The sequence below is a fragment of the Phascolarctos cinereus genome, unplaced genomic scaffold, assembly GCF_003287225.1.
Source record: "Phascolarctos cinereus isolate Bilbo 61053 unplaced genomic scaffold, phaCin_HiC Scaffold_5;HRSCAF=322, whole genome shotgun sequence".
NCBI lineage: Eukaryota > Metazoa > Chordata > Mammalia > Diprotodontia > Phascolarctidae > Phascolarctos > Phascolarctos cinereus.
In genome coordinates this window covers 48,922,384-48,940,721 of record NW_027555958.1, presented here as the reverse complement: position 1 = coordinate 48,940,721, position 18,338 = coordinate 48,922,384, and the positions used below count along the sequence as shown (strand labels likewise).

The 18,338-nt window shown below is 37.1% G+C and overlaps 1 protein-coding gene across 1 annotated transcript in view; it reads right to left on the bottom strand.

The window, feature by feature from the left end:
• The window catches only part of SPAG17 (sperm associated antigen 17), a 264,380-nt gene that overhangs the window by 212,557 nt on the left and 33,485 nt on the right, over positions 1–18,338 (bottom strand). The window contains exons 2-3 of the mRNA XM_078154933.1: positions 15,866–16,006; positions 484–555 (exon numbers count right to left, since the gene is read on the bottom strand). Of these exons, the coding sequence (XP_078011059.1) occupies positions 484–555; positions 15,866–16,006 (213 nt within the window). The remainder of the gene's footprint in view (positions 1–483; positions 556–15,865; positions 16,007–18,338) is intronic.

Here is an 18,338-nt window from a genome sequence, read left to right as displayed (position 1 = left end):
TAGACATTACTCCTAATTAATTTTTTTTGAAAGTTAATAACAACACTTCAATGATTTTTAAATATTTAGAGGTATTTTGTTTACTCGTTTTCCTTTCTTTAACACTTCAGTGAACTCTGAAAGAAAATAACATCTAATGAGAAAAGAGGTTAAAGAATGATAAGTAGCTAGAATACACACACACACACACACACACACACACAGAGATTACCCCAATAACAGAATAGATCCACCCCCCCAACCACAAATCACTAATAGGGAAACTGGAAACTCACTAGGACAAGCAGTATCTGGCTATTTTAAACAAAGATAGAAATGGGTGTTCATTCAGCCCATTTGTACCTGCCCTGTGGGATTCTAAGAACAGAACATGGGAAGAAATCACTTTATTGTGAATGACTAAATTGGGGAATATGACCATGACATTGTTGCCTCACTTTTCATTTTTTGAAAAATCAATTTTCAGTAAGTATTTTCACCCACCTCAGAATACAAGGGTGCAGGTATGACATGTTTCTTTCCTTTTGGAGGTGAGGGTGGAGGAGCTGTACTGATCTGTAAGACAAGCAGAAGTATTGGAATTAGCAGGAAGGATGGACCAAAAGAAAGGCCTGCTTGTTGCATTCAGAAACCTGAGCAACTGATCACAACCGAAGAGATTTTTGCTTTATTGTTTCTGCCTTTTGGTATCTCCCAATGGCCCAAACAATGCGAAGAAGGAAACTGATTCTGAGATATTTGTATGGTATAGCATTGTCTTGAGAGGTTGTGTGAATTCCCAAATGAAGACATTACAAATGGAAGGTTGCATTGATTTACCGTGGGGCATCAAGATTTCTGGAAAGAATATAGAAGTGTCTTCTGGGTGAGCCAAAGGAAGAGAAGGCAGGGAGCCCTCTCAGCAATGAGCCTAGCCTTAGGCTCGAAATAAAAAATAAAAACAAAGCTCAGTAACTGTCCAGAAGTTGCTGGAAGCCATTGAAGGCTATGAAGAATTTATTCACTAGTGTAAGAGATGGGGGAGGTGGTCCCCCTTCTTAAGTTTAGTAGATTGTAGTCACAGAATGTAGTCACAAATGATGAGGTTTTAATGTGTTAACAAGGTGTCACATGCTGTGATCCCTTTATGAGATGAGAACACCTCTCTGAGTCCAGAAGGGAACAAATGATTCACTGAGCAAACAAATTAACCCCACCCTTGGGGACTTTAAATTGGTAAGCCCTGGATGAATTTCAACAGTGTAAAAGTGGGAGAGATTACAAGCCATGAGTTGCCTGTCCCTTTCTCATTATCCTCCATCTCCATTTGCCATGTAACTTTGAAGGGAAGCTTCCAATAGGATTAATAAGTTTGTAGGTTTGTAGGGGCTAGAGCTTTTTCCCTTCCCTGACTCAGTGCTTGGCTTATTAAAAGAATCCACATGATTGGGAATGACTGAATTAAGCCTATTGAAAGAAACTAGTAGACTAGACCAATGAATTTACTAAATTCTGTTTCTCCCTTTTGTGTGGTGGGAAATATGGTTCATTATTTAGTATTCTTCTGGTTATTTTTAAATTTAGCTGACAGTTTATTTCTGGTTTTTTTGATGATGGTTTTCTACATAGAGATAATTTTTTAATTGTGCCCTGAGTTGGCATTTTTGTAATAGAGTGTGATATGTGAGGAGGATGGATTTGTGGATAACTCATTACATCATATTCAACTGTCTGGGAGATCTCCTTTCTTGCCTGGTGATCAAAAGAATCACCTAGGGGCTCGGAACTTTTTTTATTTTTTTAAGCTTCCTGACTTTACAGGAAGAGGAGCCAGATGAAGCTGGAACCCTTATGCTAGATGAAAACCCTCATGAGTTAATTTTATTATCTTCAAGGAGATATGCCACTCTTCACCAGGAATTTTGGGGTTTTCTTCATTCCTTGAAGTGTAAGAAGGGGAAGGGGAAAAAGGGCAGGGGATAGAGTTCTGAGCATGAGGTCAGGAAGACCTGAACTCAAATCCAGCCTTAGACACTTACTAAATGTGTGACCCTGGGCAAATCACTTAATCTTTGTTTGCCTCAATTTCCTCATCTGTGAAATAATAGCACCTATTTCGTAGAGTTGTTGTCAAGCTCAAATGAGATGATAATTGTAAAGCAATGACCATAGTGCCTGACACAGAGTAAGTGCTACATGAATGTTAGCTATTATTACTGATACTATTATTATTGTTGTTGTTATATTAAATTCAAATACCACAATTTGTTTAACAATGGATGGGCACCCACTTTATTTCCAGTTCTTTGCTACAACAAAAAGTGCTGCTAAAATATGCTTGTACTTATGAGTCTTTGTCCTCTTTCCTTGACCTTTTTGCTATGCCTACAGTCTGCACAGCCCCTCCCTGGATTGAATGTCCCAAATCATGGGCCTCCAGTTTTTCAACTGCTTTATTGATGGCTCTTGCACTGATGCAGAAACCTGAAAATGCAAAAGAGTGTAAATGTACCTCAAGCAAGAAAAGCTATTGCTTCTGATATCCTCCTGAGTGCTCTAAGTGTGTCAAAGAATGTATCAGCAAAGGTTCTGGGGATAAGAAGCCTAGCTGCTATTGGTGATAGCAACTCTCTTTTCTTGTTGTAAATAGAACTGTTTGTACCTTAACATTCTTTCTGACTCTTGCATGTGCCCTGTTTACCTTTGCCACCCATAAACGGTGTGCCTCATGGTAGGCATGGAGGCACCCATTTGGGAGACTGCAGGGACCTGCTTCTGAGAGAAGACATCCTGTGTTGTCCTACCATGGGGGTTAGAACAGACTCTTCCCATTGGCAGAAGAGCCAGAACTAGCCGTGTTTTTAAAAAATACTAGACTGGGATAATCTTGCTCTCTTTCTGGCAGTGTCCAGATGATGAAAACCTCTGAATACCACAGGTACCATACATTGATCTGGACAGGGTGGGGAAGAGCGACCCTCCCCACTATTTCCTTTTAGGCCCCATGGCCCAGAGAATTGTGTTTGGGGTTTTGCTCTGTTACATTGTCCTTTCAATTCTAGGCACCAGTGGTAGAATCTCTGGACCTGGGCGTTTGAGCCATAGTGACCTTTTGAGGTGGGATTCTGGGCTGGGTGTTGCTAGAAGCCCAGCAGGTAATCCTTGAGAAGCTAAGGTGCTAGGATACAATCCTGGGGGGCTTTGGATTTGGGACTTGGTGGAACCATGCTATATACAAACTGAGTTAATCTGTGAACCTCTTCCCCTTTCCTCTCTAGAGATTGAGGTAGTGTTAAGGGGGATTACATCCCATAGGTACTGGAAGGGGTATTAGTATATTTGCTCTTGCTATCATTTTGAAGTAAATATTCCTTTGTAAAAGCTAATGTGCCTTTTAAGTAGTTAAACTGAACTGGGACTTAGGAGACCCCTAAAATTGGAAGGACACAATTGATAGAGGTTAAGATCAATAGTGGAGACACAAGGCAACCCTAGTGGCTTTTAGGCAGCAGGGCCAGGGCAGTCTCTGTTACACTGCAGTTGTGAGGTATGTGTATTTTCTTTCACAAAATGTGGCCATATGTCTTAAAACAAAAACAAACCCTATGAATAATAACCCTGCCTTCCAGAATGTATACACTACTACACAATTCCAATGTGCCTACCCTCCTCCTTTTTCTCCAATAATTGTCATTTTCTCCCCCCTCTTTTACAAATTTGATAAGTGTGAGGTAGGACCTCAAGGTTGTTTTAATTTGCATTTCTCTTGTAATTATGGATTTGAAGCATTTTAATATGGTTGTTGATAAGATTGCCTTTCTCCTTTTGGAGATTACCTGTTTGTACCTTTTGACTATAATAGTCAACTGGAAATTTCTTAATTGGATATAAATAAAATTTTTCATTTTATATCTGTGATCCTCTCTATTCCTTATTTCATGAAAAAGCATTCCTCTATCCATAGATGTGAACATTATCTCCTTCTCCTATCACATAATTTATTTGTAATATGCCCTTTTATATCTAGGTCATGTATCTATTTGGAACTTATTGGGGTCTATTATATTACCTGGTTATCTAAGTTTAATTGCTTTCAGACTACTTCTAAGACTTATCATAAGTTTTTGTTGAATACTGTGAATCCTTACCTTATTATTTGTAATTTACTTCTTTGAATTTTAAAATTTCCTATTTCTATTTCGGGGTCATGGCTTTTTGGTGGGTTGACTTTCTAATTACATTTTGGCTACAGTTCTTCAACTTGGTTTTGTATTCTTTTATTGCTGAAAGTGTTTGGAGACATACATTTTCCCCCTAATGACTACTTTGGCTATATTGTATAAATTCTGGCACGTCTCACTGCTTTTGTTTTCTTTAAAGAAATTATCTATTATTTCTATGATTTGTTCTTTGATTCAGCCATATGTAGTATTAAAATATTTGGTTTCTATAAGATTGTTATGGATTACAGTTTTTTTATTTTCTATTGCATTGTTTTATATTATGATATGAGTCACTTGAGAACTGATATAATTAAAAAACATTTTTTTGGCTCCCCAATGTTTAACACAGTGCCTGGCTCATAGTGTTTAATAAATATGGACTAACTATAAAGGGTATGCTTACTATTCTGTTTTTCTGCTTTTGCTTATGAGGATTTTATGCCCTCATACATAGTCAAATTTTTGTAAAGGTGTCATGTAGAGCTAAGAAAAAAATGTATAATCCTTTGTTTTTCCATTTAGTAATCACTAAATTAAAAAAAATGTGTTCAGGTCCTTAACTTCTTTTTAATTTTTTCCCCTCAGATCTGTATAGCTTTAAAGGGAACACAGAGGTCCCCAACTATTATAGTTTTGCCTTCTATTCTTCCCTGTATTTTGATTATCTTTTCCTGCAACTGTACCATTTGGTGTATTTATATTAAGTATTGATATTATTTCATTGTCTATGGTACCTCAAAGCATAATGTAGTTTTCCTGCTTATTTCCTTGAACCATGTCTATTTTTACTGTTGCTTTGTACGAGATAGTGATTGCTGTCTCTGCTTTTTTGAATTTATTTGAAGAATAATGCCTGCTCTAGCCTCTCATTTCAAATCTGCATGAATGTGTGTCTTGTAAATAGCAAATTTTTGGATTCTATTTTCTAATTCATTTTGCTTTTCTGTTCAATTTTGTGGGTGAATTCATGCCATTCTCATTCACAGTTATGATGGTTGAATGTGTATCTCCCTTCATCATAACTTCTTATATTTTCACCTCTTTTCCACCCATGTCACTCTTTACAAAGATGGATAAAGAGAAGAGATCTGATAAACATTACTAGTCTATAATTGAAAAACTCTATCTAAAACTCTAATTTATAATCATATGCTCCTCTTCCCTTCACCAAGGTGAGACTGTGAGCTCTGGTTCTTACTCCTTCTTTCTCAATATTTAATCTTTCCAGTAGTGAATTTTGTTTTACTTGTGATTATTACTTAACTACATTTATTCTCCTTGCCCCTGTCCCTACCTATATCCCTGTTAAATTTAATGTACTTTTCACCAAATCATTTTTGTATGTATGTACTTGTATGTGTTTTTAACCTTTCATTGTCCAGTTCAGATAAGAGTCTTATGAGATGCCCACTGTGTTCATTCCTTCTTCCAAGTTGCATTTTATTTCATGCAACAAAATTCATGCAAAATAGCAATTTCCTTTTTCTTTTCTAATATATTCCATTACTCTCCCATTATTTCTAAAGACAAAAAAAAGTAATACAAAACTATACCCACATCCCACATGTGTCTTACTTAATTTTTTTGAAACCCTTGAATAATTGGATTCCAAAAAGACACTTATCTGTCTCCTCCCATTAGAATATAAGTGCTTTATCATTGTGTAATGGTTTCCAATTTATTGAGTGTATTTACCCTTTTTACGTTTCTCTTGATTCCAGTGCTTGCATTTAAAAGTTTCTATTCCTCGTGAACACTCAAAAGTCCTCTATTCTAATGAACATAAAATTTTCCTCCTGTAAGATTATACTCAGTTTTTAGGATAAATTGTTTTTAGCTATAAGCTTTTAATGTATTATTTTTCATTTTGTTGATTTGATTTTCTGTTCTTTTATTTTTCATTGGGTTGGATAAACACTCATTAATTTTGTAAGTCTTTTCAAAGAATTCTTTTTTAGTTTTGTTTTTCAGATCTATAGTATGATTTCCAATTTATTTGTTTCTCCTCTAATTTCCAAAGTTTCTTCTTTTGTACTTCTTTTGGATTTACTTATGTATTTTCTATTTTAAAATGCACAGTCAGTCCATTAGTCATCCCTTTTCTATTTTGTTAATGTCATATTTTGGGGGATACACACATGTATGTATATACACACACATATGTGGGTATGTGTATCCCTCTAGGGATTGCTTTAGTTGCATCCTAGAAATGCTAACATGCTGTCTCATCATTACCACTGTCTCTCATTTTATTATTTTATTATTATCATTCATGTTATTTTATTATTTGTTTTTTGACTCAGTCACTTAGAATTTCATTATTAATTCTCCACTCAGGTCTATATCTTTTGTTTGTGTTCCCTGAATTAATATTTTATTTCGTCATGTTCTGCAAAATACGTGTTTAGTATTTTTGAGTTTTTGCATTTCTTTGAAATTTTTCCATGTTCTAATATAGTGGGGTTTTTTTGTAAAAAAGTATCATATGGCACTGTGAAATATGTACATTTTCTAGCAGTCCCGTTTAGAAAGTGTCATGATTCTTTTATAATTAATTCCTGCAACAATTTCTTCAAGGCTGTTTTTCCTTTTTTTTTTCTTTCTGCCAGACTTAACCAATAATGAGAGATGAACTTTAAAGTCTCTTGCTATTATTACGTTTATATCAATGTTTCTTCTTCATCATCATCATCATTATCATCATCATCATCATCTTCTTCTTCTTCTTCTTCTTCTTCTTCTTCTTCTTCTTCTTCTTCTCCTTCTTCTCCTTCTTGTTCTTCTTCTTGTTCTTCTTCATTCAGTTAATTTGTCTTTTATTAATTTAGATGTTACAACACTTAGAACACAATTGATATTGTTTCTGCCCTCCCTCCAGTTTCCTTACAATATCATGTAATTTCCTTGTTTATCTCTGTATTTGAATTTTTGCATTTCCTTTGTCTGATAACATGATTGCAACTCCTGCTTTTTTGGATTTCCCTGATGCATAGCAAATTTTGTTCCAGTCTCTTATTTTTATTCTATACATCTCTTTGGTTTTTAAATGCTTTTCTTGAAAGCAATAAATTATGCCTTTTTTAAAATCCAATCTGGCATTCTTTTTCACTTTATTGAATAGTTTAAGCCAATAATATTTAAAGTAATGAGAGTTAGGTTTATGTTTTCCTCCTGTTGTATTTCTATTTATTCTAAATTAGAAATGTTTTTTTTTGTTTCCCATTTCTCTTTAAATCCAGTGCCATAACCTAACAATTAATTGTGCTTAATTTACTTTAAGGAAATCCTATCCCCACAGATTCTCTTCTCTATTCCCTCAATACCCTCTTCTTCCCATTTATCAACTCTTTCTCTAGCTTTTCTCCTTTAGAGTCTTTCCCCTCTTTCCTCCTTTTTCCTCTTCTCAGTTTAGTGGCTAATTCAAAATCTCCCTTCCTCTTCTCCCTCTCCCTTCAACTTCTTTTGTTGGCTATTTTTCCCTGCAAATTTCTCCAAGAAGGATTTCTTCACCTTGCTTTCTTCATTTATTCTCCTTACTTTTTGTCAATTATTAACTTTCATTTTTTAATTCATGGTTTGTGTATTTATTTTTACTTTGGCCTTTTTGAGTTCCTCATGGAGTTAAAGTTTATAAGCACCAAGTTTAAATTTTCTCTTTTGGACAAATTCTGTATTGCTGCTTTTATAGATCTTGTCCCCTTTTTCCTCTTGAGCTTTATTCTTTTCTGTGTCTGACACTAGATTTGAATTCAGGAAGATGAGTCTTCCTGACTTCAGGCTGGACACTATCCACTGTACCACCCAGCCACCAGTTAATGAAGGAATAATGAGGATAGTGTTGGGCCACAATAAAAATCTCCTTGGTTCTCAAATAATGCATTTCAAGTATATTTCTTGTATATTTCTTTTTTCACAGTGCTTAGCACAGTGCCTGGCATATAGTAGAGGCTTAATAGGCATTTACTGATTGATTCCCAATGCTAATTCTCTTTCTCAATGTCCATGTTATTTCTTCTCTGGGTCAATGTCCTCCCACTCTTGTAGGGCTAGTTGCCCCCAAAGCTTTCTTTTCCATTCTCCTGAAGCAAAGTTTTTTCCATGGGGGTGAGGTATTCAAAGCAACTGTTCTCACTGTGTACCAGTTCCCTGTAGATCGGACCCATTGTAAGGTTTCTATCTAACATTATAAAATACATGAATTCCCCCATGGGAGTTCCCTTCAGTGGAACAATCTACTTTGATTAGTTTGAGACTTCCTTTTTTCTTTCCTCCATTTCAACACCTCCTTTGGCCACCTGTCTCTCCCACCTGGCTTTAGCCCCCCTTTTTGCTGAGAACTTACAGGACTTAGTTTTCCTTTGTTGCTCACCCTTGCCTTGATTAGGGTGCATCGCATACTCCCTTCTATTTACAAACTCCTCTCTCCCCCATTACACTATTAGATTCTGCAATTTAGTCCCATAAAATGCATTGATTCACCTGTAAGGGGAAGTTATAAAGTTTGGTCCATGGTACTTTAGGCCTTCTCCTCTTTCTCCAATTTCTTTAAATTCTAATTTCATCTTTGTCTCTATGTACTTTTAGAAAGAAATTTCTTAATGGTCTCTGTTTTAACACATAAGTGTCTTTTTCTTTCTCTTTTTCCCCCCTTGAATAGTCTCTAGAGATGGGATAATTTATTTGTTAATTATTCTTTCCTGGGCAGCTGTTTTTATTTACCTCCTGCTTATATTATTTGGGTTCTTTGCAAGTCAAATAAACTATTTTTGTCTTCATCTGTTGTCAGTGGTGATTAGGCTCAAGTTTGTTGGTCATGTCATTTTGAGTTGGAATATATTTCCAGTTTCTAGTGGGTGTAGAATGAATATTATGTTACTCAAAATTTCTTTCCTTTATATTAGAAAGTCTTTCTAATGGCAACTTGCAGAACTTTTGGTCTGAAATTGGAATTGCTATGTGTCTTACAGCTTGAAGCACAGGGCTTTTTTTTTTCTTCCTTCGTGGAGGTAATCTGTGTTTTCTTTCAATCAGTATTGCTTTGTTTTAGTACTCAGAATTTCTGGGCAGTTTTCTTATGTTATTTTAAAAATAATGATATTCAGGACTTTTTATTTGTCATGCTCTTCTGGGATACTTGTCATCTTTAGATTTTATTTATGAATCTTGTCTTCATGATCAATGGCTTTGCTTCCATTTATATGTGCTCTTTTAATGTTAAACATTTAAGTCTTTTGTGGTTCTTCTATGATGTCTTTGACTTTGTTTTCACAATCTACTGCTCTCTCACTTCTTTGGGAAGGCTAACTGCCATGGATTCAGTTTTTTTTAAATTCTGCTACTTCTGCTGTGTAGGACATAAATTCTGCCACGTGCTCCTTCCTTACTTCTACTGTAGGATTATTACTCTTTTAACCATTCTTGAACTGTGGTCTAATGCTTTCTTAAGAAACCATTGGACTCTGTGTCTTATCAAGCATTGGTTCAATTTCCTTTTTCTAACCACTTCTTAAAATTTATAATATTTTGGAAGTTTTGGTGATTGGTGATTTGGTGATTTTAGTATCTTTTACCTGCTTTAGTTCATTTACTTGACTGTAAACCAGGTTTTAAGTTAAATTCTATTCCTTTTGAAATCTTTGGTTGCTTTTGCTTTTTTCCCCATGTTTCTTATTTCTTTCCCTTTGATGGAGGGTATTTCCCTGGGAATGATCCCAACACAGTCTCAGCCTCCTTCAGTGTTGGGGAATTTACTTTTCACTGTCCTTGTTCCTTGCTTCAAGTGGCACTTAGGAAGACAGGATTAGCTCCAATTAGATTCCAGTTGCCTTTCCTTCAGACTCAAGTGTAGCCATGCATGCTAGATAGCTCTTCCTACCCCCCACCTCACTCCTTTTAGTTCTTTGGCTGGACTGATTCATTGTCTGCCACTTTTTGTAGAGTTAGGGACCGTGGGATGGGTGTTCTTGGCTTTGCCACGTTAGAGCTCCTAACGTGAATGGCCACTCTAGGCAAAGGGAAGCATGGTTAAAGACTCTTGCTTCCTTCAACTAATGATGGAGGCTGAGTTAAAGTTCACTACCTGTTGAACAAGGATGACAAGGCAGTGATGTGGTGGATCAGCATTTACATGCAAAAGTAGGAAATCTGAGTGGATCCCAAAGCACAAGTTCATGAGCTGGTTTATATCTCCTGTTGTAACATAAAGACTGGTGGGTGAAGAGTGCTGAGTGATCACTTAAGGAGTAATTTTCTCAATTTTTTATACATGAGGCTGTTTCATTGTTGAGTTTCTTGTTCGCTTTTCTTTTGTATTCAGCAGTAATTGCTCTATATATGGAACATATCTATTTTTGAAAGTAGGAACTAGGGGAAAAAAAGGTCTAATCTTCTATCCTGTTGGTCACATGAGCCAGAACTCTGTAATCCTTTATTACATGCATTTTGGAATATATTATAAGCTTTTTCTCTCCTTTAAACTAGTTGCATCAAGTCTTGTTTTGATTTTGACTGTGGTTCTTTGGTTCTTCCACAAGTTCCTGGACTATTCTTCATTTCTGGCTATTTGTAACTTTTATTTTTTTTAAATGATTTGTTAGCTCTGGTTTTTCCTTGGTACTTTCAGTTTGGGGTTTCTTTCAGGAAGTGGTGATAAGTGAATTCTATACTTATTTTTCCTTCTGGTTCTAACAGATCTGTCCAGCTTTTTTTTTTTTAATGATTTCTTGAAATATGACACTCAGAATTTTTATTTAATCATGGTTTTCAGGGAACCTGAAGCTTATTTAATTCTGTCTCCTAGATAGGTTTTCCAAGTCAGTTATTTTTGATAACATATTCCTTATATTTTATTCTTTTTAAAAAATTATTTGTTTATTTATTTTAATATAAATTTATTTATTTTTAGTTTTCAACATTTACTTCCACAAGATTTTGAGTTCCAAATTTTCTCCCCATCTCATCCCTCCCCCCACCCCAAGATGGAATGCATGTTGAATACCCCTTCCCCTAGTCTGCCCTCTCTTCTATCTCTCCCTCCCTTCTCTTATTCCCTCCGCCTTCTATTTTCCTGTAGGGCAGGATAGACTTCCGTACCCCATTTCCTGTATTTCTTAATTCCCAGTTGCATGTGAAAACATTTTTTTAAAACATGTGTTTTTAAAACTTTGGGTTCCAGTTTTTCTCCTCCCTCCCTCCCCACCCACCCTCATTGAAAAGGCAAGCAACTCAATATAGGTTATACATGTGCAGTTATGCAAAACACTTCCATAGTAGACATGTTGTGAAAAACTAACTCTGTTTCTCTTAATCCTATCCTGCCCCTCATTTATTCTATTCTTTCTTTTGACTCTGTCCCTCCTCAGAAGTATTTGCTTCTGATTACCCTCTTTCCCAATCTGCCCTCCTCTCTATCACCTCCCTGCTCTCTTGTCCCCTTCTCCCCTATTTTCCTGTAGGGTAAGATAGATTTCCATACCCAATTGAATGTGTATGTTATTCCCTCCTTAAGCCAAATCTGATGAGAATAAGATTCACTCATTCCCTCTCACTTTCCCTCATTTCCCCTCCACTTTAAGGGCCTTTTCTTTTCTGTTTTTTTTGTGAGATAATTTACCCCATTCTACCTCTCCCTTTCTTCTTCTCCTAGTATAATCCCTCTCATCTTAATTTTATTCTCCAGATATGACCCCTTAACTTCAACTCACCTGTGCCCTCTATCTATCTATCTATCTATCTATCTATCTATCTATCTATCTATCTATCTATCTATACATACATATAATTTTTCCCTCCAACTACCCTAATACTGACAAAGTCTCATGAGTTATAAATATCATCTTTCCATGCAGGAATGTAAACAGTTCAACCTTAATAAGTCTCTTATGATTTCTCTTTCCTGTTTACCTCTTCATGTTCCACTTGAGTCTTGTATTTGAAAGTCAAATTTTCTATTCAGCTCTGGTCTTTTCATCAAGAATGCTTGAAAGTCCTCTATTTCCCTGAATGACCATTTTTCCCTGAAGAATTATACTCAGTTTTGCTGCGTAGGTGATTCTTGGTTGTAATCCTATCTCCTTTGCCCTCTAGAATATTATATTCCATGCCCTGCAGTCCTTTAATGTAGAAGCTGCTAAATCTTGTGTTATCCTGATTGTGTTTCCACAATACTTGAATTGTTTCTTTCTGGCAGCTTGTAATATTTTCTCCTTGACCTGGGAACTCTGGAATTTGGCTCAATATTCCTAGGAGTTTTCCTTTGGGGATCTCTTTCAGGAGGAGATGGTGGATTTTTTCAGTTTCTATTTTGACCTCTGGTTCTAAAATATCAGGGCAGTTTTCCTTGATAATTTCTTGAAAGATGATGTCTAGGCTCTTTTTTTGATCATGGCTTTCAGATAGTCAATAATTTTTAAATTCTCTCTCCTGGATCTATTTTCCAGGTCAGTTGTTTTTCCAATGAGATATTTCACATTGTTTTCTAATTTTTCATTCTTTTGGATTTGTTTTACAGTGTCTTGATTTCTCATAAAGTCACTGTCTTCCAATTGCTCTATTCTAATTTTTAAGGAAGTATTTTCTTCAGTAATCTTTTGGACTTCCTTTTCCATTTGGCCAATTTTTCTTTTTAGGGCATTCTTCTCCTCATTGGCTTTTTGGACCTCTTTTGCCATTTGGGTTAGGCTATTTTTTAAGGTGTTATTTTCTTCAGTATTTTTTTGGGTCTCCTTTAGCAAGCTGTTGACTTGTTTTTCATGATTTTCTTGCATCACTCTCATTTCTCTTCCCAGTTTTTCCTCTACTTCTCTTACTTGCTTCTCAAAATCCCTTTTGAGCTCTTCCAAGGCCTGGGACTGATTCATATTTTTCTTGGAGGCTTTGGATGTAGGAGCTTTGACTTTGTTGTCTTCTTCTGGTTGTATGTTTTGATCTTCTTTGTCACCAAATAAGATAATATAGTCTGACTCTTTTTTGTGCTGCTTGCTCATGATCCCGGCCAATTACTTGGGTTTTAAACTCTTTGTTAAGGTAAGAGTCTGCTTCCAATGTGGAGAATGTACTGTCCCAAGCTTTGGGGTTTATACAGCTGTTTTCAGAGATACTTGTAGGGACCTGTAAATTTTCAGTTCTTGCAAGGTGGTATGATAAGGGGTGAGGTGTTTACTCCTTTCCTGGCCTGTGCTCTGGTCTATTAGTGACCACAAGCACTCCTTTCTGTCCTGGAACTGTGAGAAAGGTTTCTTCTCCACAACCACCACAAGCTCCACCACTCCAGCACTCCTCCTCGCCCCAGGACCGCCGCCCAAAACTGTGACCCAGATCCAAGCATGGGCAAAGCAAGAGATTCCTGCCTCAGCAGTGGCAAAGAGATCCCTGCAATCCCCCTCTGATCAGCCACTTGATTCCCCCTCAGTTTGTGGGCCAGAAGCTTAGGAGGCAGCCACTGTCCCTGGGACCCATGCTACGTGTTCTCGGGGAACTGGATCTGAGACCCCCACGTTCCACTCTCAGCACTGCAGGAACAGACTCTTCCCACTGACCTTCTCAGTTGTCTTTGGTGTTCATGGACTGAGAAGTCTGGAAATCTCCACAGCTGCCTGCGATTCAGTCCTCTGAGACCTGCTCCAGGTTCGCTGCGGTGTGTGTGCCCATGCCGCACTGTGCTCCTGTACCCGCTTGGTGCAATATACATTTCTGATCAACCATCCAGGTTTTCTTGGGCTGGAAATTTGCTTCACTCTGTCTTTTTGTGGGTTCTGCTGCTTTAGAGTTTGTTTAGAGCCATTTTTTACATTTGGAGGGGTTTGGGGGACAGCTCAAGCAAGTCATTACTTTCACTCTGCCATCTTGGCTCTGCCCCCATTTTATTCTTTTTTAATCTATTGATTTTGTTCTATTCTTTTATTTTTTTCTGGAGTCATTGAGTTCTCTTTGCTTCTTTCTAATTTTCAGTGATTCTCTTACTTGGATAACGTTTCCTACCTTCTGTTCAATGCTATTTATTCTTCTTCCAATTCTTTCATCACAAGCATTATTATTTCACTTATAATTTCATTTTTAACTTTTAATTAATTTCTTCTAGACTTGGAAGCTTTGGGGCCAAGTTATTATTTTTTTTCCTGAGGCTCTCCTTGTTCTTGTTGAAGGGTATTTTCTTCTGTGTTTCTCTTGACCCACAGTATTTCTTTAATTGTCTGACATGATCTTCTGTTTACTCATATCTTCAGCCCTAAGTCCTGGTTTCTGACTTTGTGTCAAGATGACCTTTTAAGTCACTATATGAATTGGAAATGCCAACAAATACACTTCTCTATGATATTTCTCTTCTACGGATTTCTAAAGTCACATTTTGGTTTGTCTTTTTAATGTATTGGGCAGTTAATTACATCCTGCCTTGAAATCTCTTTTCTATTATAATGCAGAAGTTTTTTTTTATAAACAACCTTGTGCTGAACTTTTGTAGCAGAACTTTTCACATTTTTGTTGCCTTTTATCTTGAACTAGATTTTAAGCTCCTTCAGGGTGAGAATTGTGTCTTCTACTTCTTTGTCACTATCCTGACCTAATAATGCCTTGAATACTTAAATATTGGGTGAATAAAAAATTATTGAAAGAATTTCTCATATCCATAAACAAGCATCTTTCTACTTTAGTACATCCTCCACTCACCTACCAAAGTGATCTTCCTAAAGTTCAGTCTGACCATGTCACACAGTCTCCCTTCCTCCCCTTCTCTGTCAAAAATCCCAGTGGCTCTCTATTACATCCAGGATCAAACATAAAATCATCTAGCTTTTAAAGCTCTTTACAACCAGGTCCATTTTTATCTTTCTAGTCTTCTTACACTTCAGTCTTCTCCACATACTCTATAGCATAGTGATGCTGGCTTCCTTCTCATTCCTTGTATACTATACTTCACCTACCAATTTTGTACCTTTAAATTGGTTGTCCTCCATGCATGGAATGCTCTCTCTCCTTACGTGCACATCTCAGTTTCCCTATCTTCTTTTAAAATTCAGTTTAAATCTCACTTTCTGCATGAGGTCTTTCCCTGTCTCTCCCCAATCCCATTTCTCCTCCCTTTCCTCTGCCTTTCCCTTGTCTCTGGAATCACTTCCCATTTGCATTGTCTATATCTTGTATGTACATTATTATTTGCATGCTTCTTCCCTCATTAGAATATGAGCTCCTTGAGGATAGGAAGTTTTTGCCTTTCTTTGTGTCTCCCCAGTACCTGGAACATAGTAAGTCCTTAAAAAATACTTTTTGATGGTGGAGTGACAAAGTAGTACATAATATCCCTCCAATGAATAAATGCTATTCTAGTCTACTCTTCTTTTAGTTTTATCTTAGAAGGAGGAAGAGGAGAAGGGAAAAGGAGGAGGAGAGAGAGGAAGAGGAAGAGAGATGAGAAGACTTCCAAGGGACATTTCCCTCCCCATGCCTCTCTTGGCCCATCTATAACATCCTTGACAAGCCTGTGCTTAAAAATGAACAGTGAGAGAAAGCTCACTTTCTTAAGAGATAGCCATTCTATTTTTATTTTCTCCTGATCTAAATTCTCTATTGAAACGATTATCCAAAGTGTATACATAACTTTAGAATCTCTTTCTCATAGGAAGATTATCTAACCTTGAATGAGTTTGGCAACAGAAAATTGAAAATACCTGACTAAGGATGTTATCCCACGATACCAAGCTGAAGAGCTTCCTCTGGGGGACTTCAACGGCAAGAGAGAGGGCATGAATAAGAAGATTATCTTCAATCCGGTTGCCAACCACAAAATTGATGCAGCCCCTCCAATCAGCCTGTTTGCCAAGTGAAAAGGAATATTTTGTCATAGTCTGGCCAGTAGGTCTTCCTTCTAATGTGGAAAGAGGAAGCTGAGGAGGGGAGTGGGAAAAGCCCTGAATTGAGATTTGGAGGACAGAAAGTCAAATTCCAGCTCTTCTCTTTATGAGTGGGTCAAAATCACAGCATGGTGCAGAAAATGCTCGACTTGGGAGCTAAGAAGACCTGGGTTTAAATTCAGCCTCAAACATTTACTGGCCATGGAAACCTGAGACAAGGATTTCCCCTTTCTGGGTCTTAATTTTCTCATCTTTAAAATGAGAATGTTGGATTAGATGATCTCTAAAATCCTTTCCAGCGGCCGCTAGGTGGCTCAATGGACAGTGGATAGAGTGCTAGGTGTGGGGGTCATGAAGACTCACTCACCTTGTTGAGTTCAAATCTGGCTATGTGACCCTTGACAAGTCACTTAACTCTTTTTGCCTCATTTCCCTCATCTGTAAAAGGAACTGAAGAGGGAAATGACAAACCACTTCAGTATCTTTGCAAAGAAAACTCTAGATGGGGTCACGAAGAATTGGACATGACTGAAACAACTTAACAACAACTGAAAAATCCTTTCCATAGCTTGGTGTTGTGGGAAGAATATTATATTTGGAGCCACCGAGTCACAGTGACCTCAAGGATACAATGGACTTCATAAGTTATCCAATGCAGTCCCTATTTGAAAAATTATATTTACTGAGAGGTGTCATCCAGCTTCCACTCAAAGGCCTCCATTGAGGAAGATGTGCATGAACTCCTGAATCAGCCCAGCCTAGTTCATTAGGCTGTCATTATTAGGGTGTTTTTCCTGATATCAAATTTAGGTTTGTCTTTTAATTTTTTCTTTTTTTTTCCTTCCTCTTTTTTTGCTACTACTACTTGGACAGAAGTATCAAACCTGTGACTCACAAAACTCCCAAGTGTGGGCTGAACAAGATTAAAATGTAATTGGGAAATGTTGAAATGTTGTACAAAATAATTAAAAATGCAATACAACATAAATAATATTAATTTGTGGTTTTCTAAGTCACTATGTGACCCATAGAGATTTGAGTCTGACGCCACTATGAATAAACAATTTCTTCCATATGATGAGCCTTCAAACACTTGAAAAGAGCTGTCTCTGCTGAGACTTCTCTTCTTTAGGCTAAACATTCTCATTTCCTTCAACCAGTTCTCACAGCGCTTAATACTGAGGTACTTTATCCTTTAGTTTGATCTCCTTTGGGTATTATCAACATCACTAGTGAAGCCTAATGCTAGGCTTCATTTTACAACCATCACCACCACTTCTGTCACCACCACTACCACTACAACCCAACATATCACTTTGGGAACCAAGGCCACACCTTAAGAAGAATGTTAAAATGAGAGAAGGGGTTCAACATCATAAAATGGGAAGATATATGTTTATGAAAGGTGTCTTCCACTGCTGTAGAAGATACCCTGTGCAGAGTTCCAGTGGAAAAGGAATTCCCTACAACTTCTTGTTAATAATAACTACAATAACAATGGTAGCAAGGGGGGGGGGAAGTAGTAATAGTAGCATTTGTATAGAATCTTAAGGCTTACAAAAGACTTTATAATTATTAACTAATTTTATATCTCACAACTACCCTGGGAAGTAGGTGCTATTATTAATAAAAGGAAAATTTACAGATGAGGAAATTGAGGCAGAGATTAAATAACATTCCCAAGGCCACACAAGTGTCTGTGGCTGGATTTGAACTCAGGTCTTCCTGACTCCTGTTCTATCCATTAGTTAGGATAGGATAAGGATCTCTTAGGGATGCAAGAGGCTTTAATATTGAAGCAGTCAAGGTCTTAAGCCTTGAAGGTTACAAGGTCATGGCAGGAAGGGATCAGGAGAAAGCTTGTCGGACAAAGGCAATAAACCACCAGATTACACATTAATCTCCCAGTTATTCATTCTTCACATCTAGCCTTGGTCTGAAGGTTACATTCCCCTAACAGAAGCCAGTTTTATCCACAAGGCAGTCTAATATGCCCTGATTGGTGAGGGATTAGATTGGAATCAAAGATCCTGGTTCTAAACCCGGGTTTTACTACTCATTATCTATGTAGCCTTGACCAAATGACTTTCCCTCTCTGGGCCTCAGTTTCCTCATCTGTTAAAGTGACAGGGTTATATTAGATGGCCTCTGAGTCCTACGATGCTATATTCAGGTAGGTGCTATCTAAAATGCGCAGGGCTGACCCAGAAGCAAATTATTCTGATTCAAAAACAACCACAAGGGGGCAGAATTAGGCCAAACATCTCAGCTCTCCCAAATAACAGATGAC